General features: G+C 43.3%; 1 protein-coding gene across 2 annotated transcripts in view; it reads left to right on the forward strand.

Annotated features, from left to right (window-relative positions):
• The first annotated feature begins 3,722 nt into the window (after nucleotides 1-3,722).
• The window catches only part of GRHL1 (grainyhead like transcription factor 1), a 73,504-nt gene continuing 63,623 nt past the window's right edge, over nucleotides 3,723-13,603 (forward strand). For both annotated transcript variants that reach the window (XM_089498298.1, XM_089498299.1), the window contains exon 1: nucleotides 3,723-3,790. In XM_089498298.1, coding sequence (XP_089354424.1) covers nucleotides 3,771-3,790 — 20 coding nt within the window. In that variant the 5' untranslated portion in view covers nucleotides 3,723-3,770. The remainder of the gene's footprint in view (nucleotides 3,791-13,603) is intronic.

The raw sequence follows: 13,603 nt of genomic DNA on the forward strand, positions 1-13,603 counted from the left end.
GTGTGGTCTGAGATAGTTTTCTGTGTGTGCATGCGTGCAAGTTGAGAAATCTCAGCCAATGACATACAGCTACTTTCCTGCATGTAGAGTTTTTGCATTCTGTTGTTGGTGTGCTTTCAGGTTGTTTTTGACTTACAGGGCACTAAGGTGAACCTATCAGGGGGTTTTCTTGGCAAGATTTATTCAGGGGTGGGTGGGTGTTCCATAGCCGTCCTCTGAAGCCGAGGGAATGTGATTTGCCAAAGTCACCCTGTGAGTTTCCATGGCTGAACAGAGTTATAGTAAAGACTAATACCAAATAGAAGAGTAGCCACAATATGAACTGTGGGGTTAATATACAGTGGGCCCAATTATCCTCTTCTGTTTGGTTCCAGCCCTCCCCTCCCCAAATAACAAAATCTGTGGATGCCAGAGTCCCATTAAATACAATGGCATAGTAAAATGGTGTCCCATATATAAAATGGAAAATCAATTGTTATTTGGAATCTATACTTTCTGTAATATTTTCAAGCCATGGATAAAAAAAAATCCATGGATAAGGAAGGCTGACTGTATTGACTCAGATCTTCTTACACAGTGCCTCCCCTCCCTTCTGTCAAACAGCTTTAGTTGGTGTGGCTTTCTCTCATTTAAACTAATAAACAAAATGCCTTGCTCATTTAAACTAAATGATGCTCTAGATGAAACAAGCTATTTTTGATGATGATTCTGAGGCAACACATACTTGCAATGGGGCTCGAGCATATGTGCTTTTTGTTTTATGCGGGGTGTGTGTGTGGAGCGGATCCCCACGTAAAACAAGGGCACACTGTACTGTCTTTTATACTGAATTCAAAGATATTGCTATGTTAGCCTGTGGCATCGGTATGTAGAGAGATTTTGTAGCCCCTCTGAGACTAACTGAAAGAAATAAGTTGGCAGCATGAACTTTTATAAAGTCAACTTCCTCAGATGCATTTGGTGTCTCCACCAAATGTGAATTTGAGTTGACATCCTCACACACTAATGCCATATATATGTCTGTTCCTGGCTTTTCACGACACCAAATGCATCTGAGGAAGTTGACTTAAGTCTATGAAAACTCATGCTGCCAAGTTCTTTCTTTCAGTTAGTTTCAAAGGTGCTACCAGATCTCTCTATATGCCCTTTATATAGTGATCATTCAACACATTCCTGGGAGTTCTTTTGAGAGAGATGGCAGGTTGGTCATGGACTGGTATTCTTTGTGACTTGTTGGCTGATCATTCTAAATCCATCCCACTTGAGATTGCCACTTTGGCAGAAGCAGCCAAAAGATCCACTGCAACATCTTGAAGATGGCAGCAGTGGATTGCAAAGGGGATAAGTTGTTGCAGCCACCATTATTATTGTTGCTTCAATACCTTATCCAGTAACCTCTTATTTTGTCAACCCTCTTTGTGACCCTGTGTCTAATGTAATTGTATGTCAGTAGTACATGATTTGCTGTATAGATACAGTTTTGTCAGAATGTTTTGTAATGGATGTTGTGGCATATACAAATCAAAATTATCTATCTATCTATATACAGTCAGAACTCAGTATCGTCTTTTCAGTCATGGCACCCTGGCTATGGAATATTCCAAAAGATATCTGTATGGTGCCGATGTTACAATTTTTTTGAACCCAAGTCAAAACAGTTGCATTCTCCCAAAATGTTGGGCTAACTATTTCAGCAGCTTTTTGTTGTTGCTGCTTTTCATGTCCGTTGTTTATTATTGGCTTGGATCAAAATGAAATAAAATAATGTGTTTGGGGCAAGAATTGAAAATGCTATCAATAATAGCAAGGAAACCAGGAAAAGGGTTTGGGTTCTACCTTTACAGAGTTGAGCAGCCAAATTTCACACTATAGGTCTGCTATGTTTGGAAAAGGCAACAAATTGCTGATCATTTACCATATGTTGTTCATTTCCCCCCACATCTGTGCCTTCAGGTTGCCTGAATTTCATAGGGTTTTCTTAGGCAAGAAATTCTCAGAGGTACCTTTGCCATTTTCTTCCTCTGAAACAGAGCCTACAGCACCTTGTATTCATTGGTGGTCTCCTATCCAAGTACTAACCAGGTGTGGCCTTGCTTAGCTTCTAAGGGTCAGCCCAAGGTCAGACAGGATGTGGTGCCTTCAGGGCATTAAACATGCCCATAGAGACACATAGAATACATGGCCATAGGGAAACATTGGGCAAGTAATGTTTCCCTATGGCCAAGTAATTCCCAGTGTTTTCCTATGTGCAAGTATTCCTGTATGTTTCCTCATGGTGTCACACATGCATACAGCCCATTGATCTCCTCCCGTACCAAGCCATATGTCTGTCACTGAATGTAATGCCAATACTTCTCACATAAATAACTTGCAAAATTAAAATTACACCTTTAAATTACAATGCATCATATGCATCACCTACATGTATTTACACACACACACACACACATATAGTTTCATGGGGTTAAATTGGTAAAATGTGGTGTTTATAAAGAAAATTTTAAAAGAATCACTCTTTAAATTTTTAAATTTAAATTTTAAATTAAAGTTTTAAATTACATTTTAAAAAAAAAACCACCCTGGGACCTTTCCTTTCTACTTCCACCGAGCCTCACCCCACTGACTTCATCTCTTCAGTGTTTTAAAGGAACAAAGAAGAGTGCCACAGCAGATATTTGGGGAGCAACGGTGTCACATACACAAACACACACATCCCATTACAGTGTCACCTGCTGCAGAGAGCACCCACTGCATCCCCCCTATTGATACCATTGTCTATGGGCCAGTCAGTATTCTCCTATGTTTTCCTATCGGCACGTATTCCCCTATGTATCCCTATGGGCAATTATTCCCCTAGGTTTCCCTATGTGCTCCAATGATTCTCTGTTGGCAACTATTCCCCTGTGTTTCCCTATGGGCAAGTATTTTCCAATTATTCTGTATGGGCCAACATCCCCCTATGTTTCCCTATGGGCAAGTATCTCCCTTTGTATCCCTATGGGCAAGTATCCCCCTTTGTGTCCCGATGGGTCAGTATCCCCCTTTGTATCGCTATGGGCAAGTATCCCCTTTGTATCCCTATGGGCAAGTATCCCCCTTTGTATCCCGATGGGTCAGTATCCCCCTTTGTATCGCTATGGGCAAGTATCCCCTTTGTATCCCTATGGGCAAGTATCCCCCTTTGTATCCCGATGGGTCAGTATCCCCCTTTGTATCGTCATGGGCAAGTATCCCCTCTGTATCCCTATGGGCAAGTGTCCCCTATGTATCCCTATGGGCAAGTATCTCCCTTTCTATCCCTATGGGCAAGTATCCCCTATGTATCCCTATGGGCAAGTATCCTCCAAGCGCAGGAGGCTCCTTCTCCTCCTCTCCTGCTTGGAACCTGGGACGCCTGTGCGTCTTCTCCAATCAGAGGCTCCGCTTCCTTGGGGTTCCCGCCCACTTAGGGCCAGTCTACCAATGGGAAGCGGGGCGGTGGCTGTCGCGAGCCCACCTGCTGCTTCTGCTTCTGCTGCTGCAGAGAGAGGCACCTGAGCAAAAGCAAGAAAAGCAGACTCAACCCGTTTGTGCAGAAGCAGCAGCAGCAAGAGGAGGAGGAGGAGGCTCCTTGGCTGCCTGTCTCTCTCTCCCTCCCAGTCCCTCCTTTCCTTGCTTCTTCTTCTTGTTCTTCTTCCTTCCTCCTTTCCTCCTCCTCCTCCTCCCCACTTTGCCACTCTCAACCAGCCTGGCCGGTTCTACTACCCACATACTACCACTGACTGCCAGACATGACACAAGAGTACGACAAGTAAGTGAGCAAACTGGGCAAGCTGGAAGGGGAAGGAGAAGGAGAAGGAGAAGAAGAAGAAAGGGGTGGGAAAGGCCCAGGCTGGTCTGACCAGTGTCTCTGCCCCACAGGAGGACACCCCACACACCCCTTTTCCCCACTCCTCTGGCATTGCACCCTCCTCTCCCTTTCCTCCTGCCCATCTTTCCTCCCTCAGTGGCCCCTGGGTGACCTGGGTCTGACCCCTTAGTCTGGGTTGCCTATCCCACCCCTAATAGGAAAGGAAGAAACAGAGTTCCTGCATGGCAGAATGGGGGGTGGACTGGATGTCCCTTGGGGTTCTTATATGATTTTACTTATGGGGCCCAGAAATGGACAGGTGCGGCTCAATGATCCTCAGGGCGACCAGGGAAGGCATCCTCCATTTCCAGGAGGTGTCCTCCATTTCAACCTTCTGTCCAGGAGGGCCTCCCCAGTCTCCTCCATTTGGAGCCTGGGCTGATATTTATAGGAGTGTTTTTGGCTTTGCTTGGCTCACCTCTTCCCTTTTCCCATGTTGTCCTCCTTGTCCTCCTTTTGGAGGGGGTCTTGTGGATCTGAGCCTTGGGGCTTGGTTAGATCCTTTCCTCATGGAAAAAGGAGGCAGGCTTCATCTCCTCTTTACCCAGCTTTAAAACTGAGAAAAAGTCCATACTGTCCAGGGAAGCAGTCCCATATTTGTTGATTGATGTTGTGTATCAGTTTTGAGTTATATTCTATAATATATATGTGTGTGTGTGTGTGTGTATTAATATTAGTATATATAAATATATTTTATTTTATTCTATTTTATGTACAGCACTTTGTAAACTTATGAGGCTGGGTTAGATCCCTATGGACCTAAATCCCTTTGGACTCCCCAGAGGCAGTGAGGGTTCTTTTCTGGGGCTACATTGGAGTGTCTTTGGAGACTAAATGCCAAAGAGGGACCCTGACTTCAAGACTTCTTTCTGATGCTAGACTTTGGGGGAAAAGACAAACAAACACCTGTCAGTTGAGTATTTGGATTGATTTAATCCAGAGCCACTCTGGATTTGGGGGTTTAATTTTTGTTTTCTGGGGCTAGATACTTACTGGAGAAGAGAGACAGTGTTCCTCTACTCTCTCTTTTTGATGCTCCATACTTTGGGGGAGAAAAATACCCCAAGGCTGCATCCACACCACAAAAATAATCTGGTTTGATCCCACTTTCACTGCCATGGATCCATGCTATGGAATTCTGGGAATGGCAACTCCACTCTGGTGCCACTGCTATTCCCAAAATTCCCTACCATGCAGCCATGGCAGAGAAAGTGGGGTCAACCCAGATTAGTTCAGTCCTGTGTGGATGGGTCAGAGAGGGAGCTGACTCTTTCTCCCTTCCCCTGATCCAAGGTACAAGATGCAATTAGAAATCAAAATAAGAATAGTCATAATAATAATAAGACATCAAAATGTTGCTTCAAAGCCACCTGGGTTGGGAACCTGGGCTGGAAAAGGGGGAGGAAAATCTGTCACTATGGAGAGTGCTTCAGGTGAGAAAGCAGCCCAGAAGGAATGAGAGAGAAAGGGACCCAAAACTCAGTGGGGAAAAAGGAAGCAGCACCCAGTCTGTGTGTCTGTTGTGAGCCTTCAAGTCATCTCCCACTTATGGCAACCTTTCATGGGGTTTTCTTGGCAAGGTTTGTTCAGAGGAGGTTTGCCATTGCTTTCCCCTGAGGAGGCTGAGAGTGTGTGACTTGCCCAAGGTCACTCAGTGGGTTTTATGGCTGAGCTGGGAATCGAACCCTGGTCTCCAGAGTCATAGTCCAACACTCAAATCCACTACGCCATGCTGCTTCCTATTAGGGTGCTTCTACAATTGTACAAATAATGCAGTTTGAAATCACTTTAAGTGCTGTAGTGTCATCCTATGGAATCACAGAATTTGTAGTTCTACAAAGTCTTTAGCCTTCCCTGCCAAAGAGGATGCCTCGTTGTTGTTGTTGTAGTTAAACTTTATTTATAAAGCACTGTACATTTGCACAGCATTGTTGTTGTTGTTTTGTGCCTTCAAGTAATTTCTGACTTATGGTGACTCTAAGACAAACCACCTGTCACAGGGTTTTCTTGGCAGATTTCTTCAAAGAGGTTTTGCCGTTGCTATCCCCCTGAGGCTGAGAGTGTGTGACTTGGCCAAAGTTACCCAGAGCGTTTCATGGCTGAGCCAGGAATCCAACCTTCCTCCTTCTCCACAAAGCGGGCTCTTTTTGTCTCTCCTGTATTTGGGGAAAACCACACCAGTTTCCCTTTTGGGTGCAGAGATTGGCATCTGGGATTTGTTTGGGAGTTGTAAGTCCCACTCCATTTAGAGGGGCTTACTCTTGAGTAAGTGAGCCAGCATGATGTCCTGGTTTGAGCAGGGTGACCAGATGTCCTCACCCCAATGGAGGACAAGGCATTGCAAAATGTAAGACATTCAGGGAAAAGGGAGGACGTGACCAAATGAAAGCTTAAAACCCTCAGAGAGAGATACACTCATGCTGCTCAAAATAGAGGACATTTTGGAATGCCTTGTCCTCCATTGGGGTGAGGACATCTGGTCACCCTGCTCAAACCAGGACACCATGCTGGCTCACTTACTCAAGAGTAAGCCCCTCTAAATGGAGTGGGACAGAAGGCTGAAACGGAGGACATGTCCTGAAAAAGGAGGGTGTCTGGTTTGAGCATAGGACTATGACTCTGGAGATGGCCATGGAAACCCATTGGGTGATCTTGGATGAGTCACACTCTCTCAGCCTCAGTAGAAGTCAATGGCAAGCCCCAGATGAAGAAATCTGGCACAGAAATTTCCATGATAGGGTTGCCATAAGTCAGAAATGACTTGAAGGCATGCAACAACAGTTCTTAAGTAACTTGGTGAAAGGACTGGCATCCAGAGGAGCATGTATGTCAGGTCATAAACTGAAGTGGCAACTTTTGGGAACAATTGGGCCGACATCTGTCAATTAAAAGCTCCATAGAGTCAAGAACACAAATGGAAATTGCTCTGGCTTCACTTTACTGGATCTTGTACAAATTCCTTGCAACCTTTCTCAGAATCTAGTAGTGCAGTTGTACAATGCCATCCCTTCTCATGTGTCCCGAATGCCTGGGTGTTTGTGGGGAGACAATTGGAAAATTCTGGGTTCCCTGATTCCAGGGAGCCCATGTGTGCACCTGCCATTGACTTCCTCTGCTGTGGTATGGCTTGCCTGTGAAGACCCCCTCAACCAACTTGTAGGGTAATGCTTCTGTTGAGGTTGCCCTCTTTCCAACTGAAGCCACAACTGAGAAGCCTTTTTGGCTTTGAAACTTGACTCTCCTCTTGCTTAAACTTTAGTTTCCTCCCCCCCCCCCCCACTCTTCTCTGTCTCTTTAAATGCTGAGTATGCCAAATAAAGTCTCCACCTTTCAAGGCAGGGTGTGTGAGTGTGTGTGTCAGTGTCAGAGAAACCCCACAGTCCAGACCCTCTTGCCATGCCTGGGGCTCTCATTTGGATTGCTTTGTCTAATGGAGGCATCTAAATAGGTGCTCTATGCACTTCTCTCCTTTGAAGAAGAGGACAAGGGCTGGGCTAGGAGAGAGCTGCCTTAACTGGAGTGTCATTACTTGAGTCACACCTCTCTCCCTCTCTCTTTTAATGGCTTTTTTACTCCGGCTCTAATTTTTAATAATCCCCCCCCCACTTCTTTTGGCTGAGCATTGTAGCCTTTCATGTGCAGTTAGACCCTGATGTGCAGATTTGTTTTGGGGACCTTCACAGGCCCTCTCTTAATGCCCTGCTGGAAAAGGAGCTGATGGATTTTTATGAAACTCATCATCCCGGGAAGGTGGATTTGGCCAGGTAATCCAGTGAGATCTTTTAGCACTGGGAAGTTTTGGGGAAGTTAGATCCGGTGTTGTCTTTTAGCATTGGGACGTGTGGGGAAAGTTAGTTTTTGAAGGACAGTTCTGTACTTGGTGGTGTATCTTTATTTCAGATTTCAGTGGTTTTGTCTTGTGTCAGGGTGCATGCATTTTGAAAAAGTTTGGTCTTTTGCCATCAATAACATTAGAATGTGTGTGCGGAAGATAAAATTGGCTTCCGCATCCACTTCTTGTGTGCAAGATACACAACTTTCTTTGCTAGTCCTTTGCTTCTTTTCTCGCAGGTGGCATATGTTTGCCTGCTTGCCCGTTTCCCAGAACTAGTTGTAATACGTTGGTGACAGTTGAGAAGCAGAGAAAGGCAATCAGCCTGGAAAAATGTACCTGGAATAGTTTAATACAGAAGCAAATGAAAGGTCTAGGTTATAATTACAGTGCTTGTTTAAGAGTACCTTTTGGAGCTATATCCCTAATACTGGACTTGGGAGGGAAATGGCATATTTTGGCTTAAAAGCTGTAAAAGTAATCTGATGCTTTATTAAATGAAATGCTATGGAAGTAACTCAAGGTCAGTAATTGCTCGCCAGCCAAGTGCTGCATGTGTATGAATACCTGTTGGCATATGGGCATCTTCCTGCTTGGCAGTGCACTCTTGTTGAGCTGCCAGGGTGACTTGCAAACACAGTAAAAGCGTCCCACCATAAGAAGGCATTCAACTGCACTCATGTGTACCAGACTATGTATTTCACTGTGTATTTTAGTTGAAAACTGAGGACTAGCCATTGTGGAAGCTTCTCTTTAATAGTGCAGTGTTGGGTGACAGTGTTAGTACTTATAATGATGTTAATCCTTGTAAAGAGTGAATTTGATTCTTCAGAATTAAGGAATGATACCCTGCAAGTTCACACTGAGAAAAAAGCGTATCTTGTTCTCTATTGCAGTGGGCCCAGGAATGTGGAGCTACCTGTGTTGTTTTGTGGGTGTCAGTATACATGCAATCCTATGTGTGTACACTCTGAATTAGCTCCCACTGTGATGACTTGCATGTAAATGTGGCTCGGGTGGGAACTTAGCTGCAATCCTTTGGCCCCTGGGACAGCATCCCAAGAGCCACATGATACATTGGGAATATTTTGCTGAAGTCGGAGGTAGAGATCTGATCTCAGATCCCCATCTGCTGCCCCTGAGATCCTTCTAAGCCCATCATCTCTCCAGCACTGGGGGAAATGGAGTGGATAGACTTAGGGCATGTCATTGGCAGAGTTGGAGATGTTCTGGATAGGCAGTATTCAAAATCTACCTAGCTCTTTTACTCCCCCAATATAGAGAAGCATTAGACCAACCATGGAATGGTCTAAAAATGCCCCAATATTGCTTGCAATTGGAAGGAAAGTAGTGTTTTCCTTAAAAATAATAAGGGTAATACATGGAGAGCATTCCTTACTCACATTTGTTCCACTGGCAGGAGCCGCCCAGGTTTGGGAGATGTTGAAGCAGTCCAGTGTCACGTTACTTGCTTATTAGACAACTATTTTTGTTTGGAAAGAGTAATTACTTTGAATTCCAGAATTTTGTAAGCTGCCATTAGATCAAAAGAAACTACTTAATCATTCAGCAATTACAAAATTTGATTTAACTACCAAAGGGAGCATAGTTCAGCCTTGAAATGGCAATGCCCTTTAGATACCGTGCAAGGCAAGCATGAATACCGCTTTCTATTTCCCCCCAGGAACTATTGGTTTTATGTTATTAAACATGTTGGTTATTAAGAATGTTCTTCTTTGATACAGGCATCGTTATTTCAAGTCATAGTGTACACTTACAAGAAATAAAGGGACTCGTAACATTCATATACTGTCCCCTCATGGGACAACTTTTTTTTTTTTTTTAAATATAAACTATGTTATATTAGATCAGGGTTAGCAGTTATAACCATAGTTCACAAAGTGAACTTTCACAAAATTCTATTCTGATATATGTATCCAGGTGGTAATGCTCAGTTGTATGATGCATAAAATTTTACTTCTTTTACAAGTTCTTCTCCAGAATGTAAAACAAGATTCTACATATATGTGGTCAGTTTCAGTAGAGGCATGTACAAGCATGATTGTTAAACTCTTTATTCTCACTAGAGGTCTCACAGGTTGCAATGAAACTGGCATGATGAGGCCATTAACAAAACAGTCTTGTGTTTGGCAAAAGTCTTCTCTTTTGTTTGTGTCAGTTCTCTCAATTGTTTCTTACAAATATTGTACATAATTGCTTTTGCCATTCAGATATACAGTGGTCGCTTGGTATCCACTGGGGTTTGGTTCCAGGACTCACTGTGAATACCAAAATCTGTGGATGCTCAAGTCCCATTAAATACAATGGATAGTAAAATGGTGTCCCTTACATAAAATGGCAAAATCAAAATCAAGGTTTGCCTTTTAGTGTGTGTGTGTGTGTGTGTGTGTGTGTGTGTGTGTATTCAAGCCGTGGATGCTTGAATCCATAGATAAAGAATTAGTGGATATGGAGGGACTGTGTAAAAACCTTCTTTGTGATCCAGGTGGGTCTGTTGTTGGAGAAGGGAGGAACCAAATCTCCAAATGTCCCTCCACTATTACTGAGGTTTCAAAGCTCTTAATTTTGCAAACCTTTTAAAAGGAAAAGCTTCCCTGGAACAGGAAGGAGGAAGTTTGTCTTTGCCATTTTTGTTGTGGTTTTGTGCCTTCAGGCTGATTCTGACTTACAGCAATCCTGTCATAAGATTTTCCTGGCAAGATTTATTTGGAGGAGGTATGGCATTGCCTTCCTCTGGGGCTGAGAGAATGCAACTTGCCCAGAGTCACCAGTGGGTTCGAACCCTGACCTCCCAGAGTCCTAGTTTAAAACACAAATCTGTAGACCATACTGGTTCTTTGGTCACTTTAGTTTTATCTTCTGCCCATATCCCTTGCACTAGTGAATTTACTGTATATACTCAGGTATAAATCTAGAAATTTTAGTCGTATAATTGCCCACAAAAAACTGAGTCACTCTCTCTCTCTCTCTCTCTCTCTCTCACACACACACACACACACACACACACACACGAGCCATCCTCTGGTGAAAAGCCAATTGTGTAATTTGTCCTGGAAGCACTGACACTCTTCTATTCTCATCCAGCGTTTAGTGTGAGCACAAATAGTTATGTCTGCTGGAATGTTGTAGATTCCTTGGCATTTTTCTTTGCTTCATCCTTTAGATTTTTTGTTACATGTCCCTAAGCGTTACCCTTGATTTAGCCATGGATCATATAAAAATCCATAATTTTGGTCCCAAAACTTGCCCTCGACTTAATCATGAGGTCGACTTATAGTTGAGTATATATGGCAATTCATGTGGAGAAAACCCTGACATTATATAGTGCTTTGATTGGGACCAACTATAATGTTGATTTGTTTTTTTTGTTCCAATAAAGACATGGCCTAACTGTGGATTTGGGATTTTGCCCATATGCAGCATAACTATCTTGCTTTTTATTTATATAAAATTGCTCTGAAGCAGGGGTGGAGGCAGGTTTGACTCTCCAGATGTGGCTCAGCTATACAACTTCATGTCACAAAAGTCAGATATGCCATATGAAAGTTCTCCCACGGTATATTTTGTTTGGATCTACTGAAACTAATAACCATCTCTGCTTTCTGTCAAGGAAGACTCTAGATTTACTCAAGCAGATTACCGACCAATTAAACATACTTTACTTTCCCAGTGGCTCTGTAAGAAGCCCTGATTAGCAAGGTGAGAGTAGTGAAAAATCCTAATGACTGAAATGACTTTCTTTATGAGAAAAAGACTAGCAATTCTTGTACTGTGAGACTGCTCTGTATTAGAACCACATTATCCCTGCAATACGCAGAAAACTTACTGCTGTAATGTTTTCCTCCTCCCTCCTTCACTTTGGCAACTTATTCAAGCAGAAAACAAACCAGTAGTTATGAAGTAATTACATGCACAATAGAAGACTTATTTCAAGATCTTGCTAAATGCCATTTAGTATTGTGTTCACAGTTTGCCGTGCCAATAGACCCTTCAGACTCTAAAACTTGACACAAGGCAGCTGTCAGAAATATACACATTTTGCTGTCTTTTAAAAACAGAAAACATGGTCTTATTTTTCTTAAAAGAACCTACAGTTCTGGGAGGGATTGAATTACTGCCAATGCTGTGCTTTGTTGATAGCATTAAAGATAATTCTTTCTACACCCCTTTTAATCTGAGTTAGGTTACCCTTTAAGGCATTTGTGATTTTATTTGGTGGTGTTGCAACGAGAAAAAGAGTTGGAGCTTGCCAGTTTTTCGGATTACCAGACATTCAGCTTGAGATCTGAGCAAGGGTGCATTTATATTATTATTTCCCCTAAAATTTAGACCAATCCCTTCTCTCTGTCCCCCTTTTTCCCTGACACCAACTCCTTTCTGCTCTTCCCTCACCTTTCTTTCCCTTCATTCCCTTCTCTTAACTTCATGTATCATCTGGTTGCTGCTTTGCACAAAGTTGATTTTGTTTTCAATGCAGGCATAGGAAGCAGCATTTATTTATTTTGTCACACAATGAGTGCAGATGTGTCTGCTTCACCCTGAGTTCACCTTAGTGCCTGTTTCTGATCAGCATGTTTATGGGCCAAACTAGACAAGTGTATGCCTGGTGCATATGATTCAGAAACATACAGGGCTCAAAGCAATTTCCTTTTTAAGGTGATACATGTGTAAGAAACCTCATCTGTTGAACAACTGGTATGACCTGTTGCCGGCCTAATGTAGTCATGAGGAGTTCAACAGAGCCAGTGCAGTGGCTAGTGTGTTGTTGAACTGTGACTGGGGAAATTCAGATTCAGGTTCCCGACTGAGTTACAAAACTCATTGAGCGAATGTGAGCCAGCTGTCTCTCTCAGCCAAATTGCACCTCCCAGAATGGTTGTGACAGTAAAATAGGATAAACTCAAGCTCAGTGGAGACCAGATGCAAAGTGGTATACACAATATGTGCAAACATAACTTTGACCAGTGTCAAAGCTGTGCCCTATAGGCAGAGGCTGATGAGAATCATAATAGGAAGTTAGAACCAAACAGTGTTACCCAGTGGCATCACTAGGGTTAGCGTCACCCAGTGCAGTAATTTATGGTGTCACACACATCCCATTGACCCCCTCCCATACCACACCATACAGAATCTTTAGTAATTTATTCTGTACTTAATGTCACCCATAAATCATAATTCCTGTATCCCAACGAATGTAATGGTAATAGTTGTGACATAAACGACCAGCAAAACTAATATCGTACCTTTAAATTACAATATCATACGCACAAATTAAATGTATTTACATTTAAGTAGCTTCATGTGGTTAAAGTGAAAATTTGGTAAAATGAGATATTTGTAGAAAAAAATAAAAAATAATTTTTAAAATTGTTTTAAAAATATTTAATTTTTAAAAATGGGGCCTCTCCTTTCTCCTCCCACTGAGCCTCACCCCACTCACTCCATTTCTTTACTGTTTTAAAGGGACAAGGGGGAACACCATAGCCCATTCTGCAAAAAGCCAGATGTTTTGGGAACTGTGGTGTTACCTCCCTTTAGGGTGTCACCTGGTGTGGCTTGCACCCCCCTAGTGATGCCCCTAATGTTACCCAGGCCCTCTCCAGACGGGCCTTCCGAGTACGTGCTAGGGTTAGGGAGGGCTACGGAGCTCCTTCCTGGAAAGCGCCTCGTTCCTGCAGACACCAAACGGTTGTGGGAATAAAGCCCCAAGGACACCCCTTTCCAGGCCGAGTGGAGGCGGCATTTTGCCGCTTCCCTGAGGCCTGGAAAAGCGGCGGATCGGGGCCTCCTGGGCTGCCGCTGTGGCTGCTCAGGCCCCGATCTGGCGGGGAAAAGGGCGGGTGCAGGCCGCCCCAAAGGGG

This window comes from Sceloporus occidentalis, unplaced genomic scaffold, assembly GCF_023333645.1.
Source record: "Sceloporus occidentalis isolate IW3139 unplaced genomic scaffold, rSceOcc1.0.p SCAF_118, whole genome shotgun sequence".
Classification (NCBI taxonomy): Eukaryota; Metazoa; Chordata; class Lepidosauria; order Squamata; family Phrynosomatidae; genus Sceloporus; species Sceloporus occidentalis.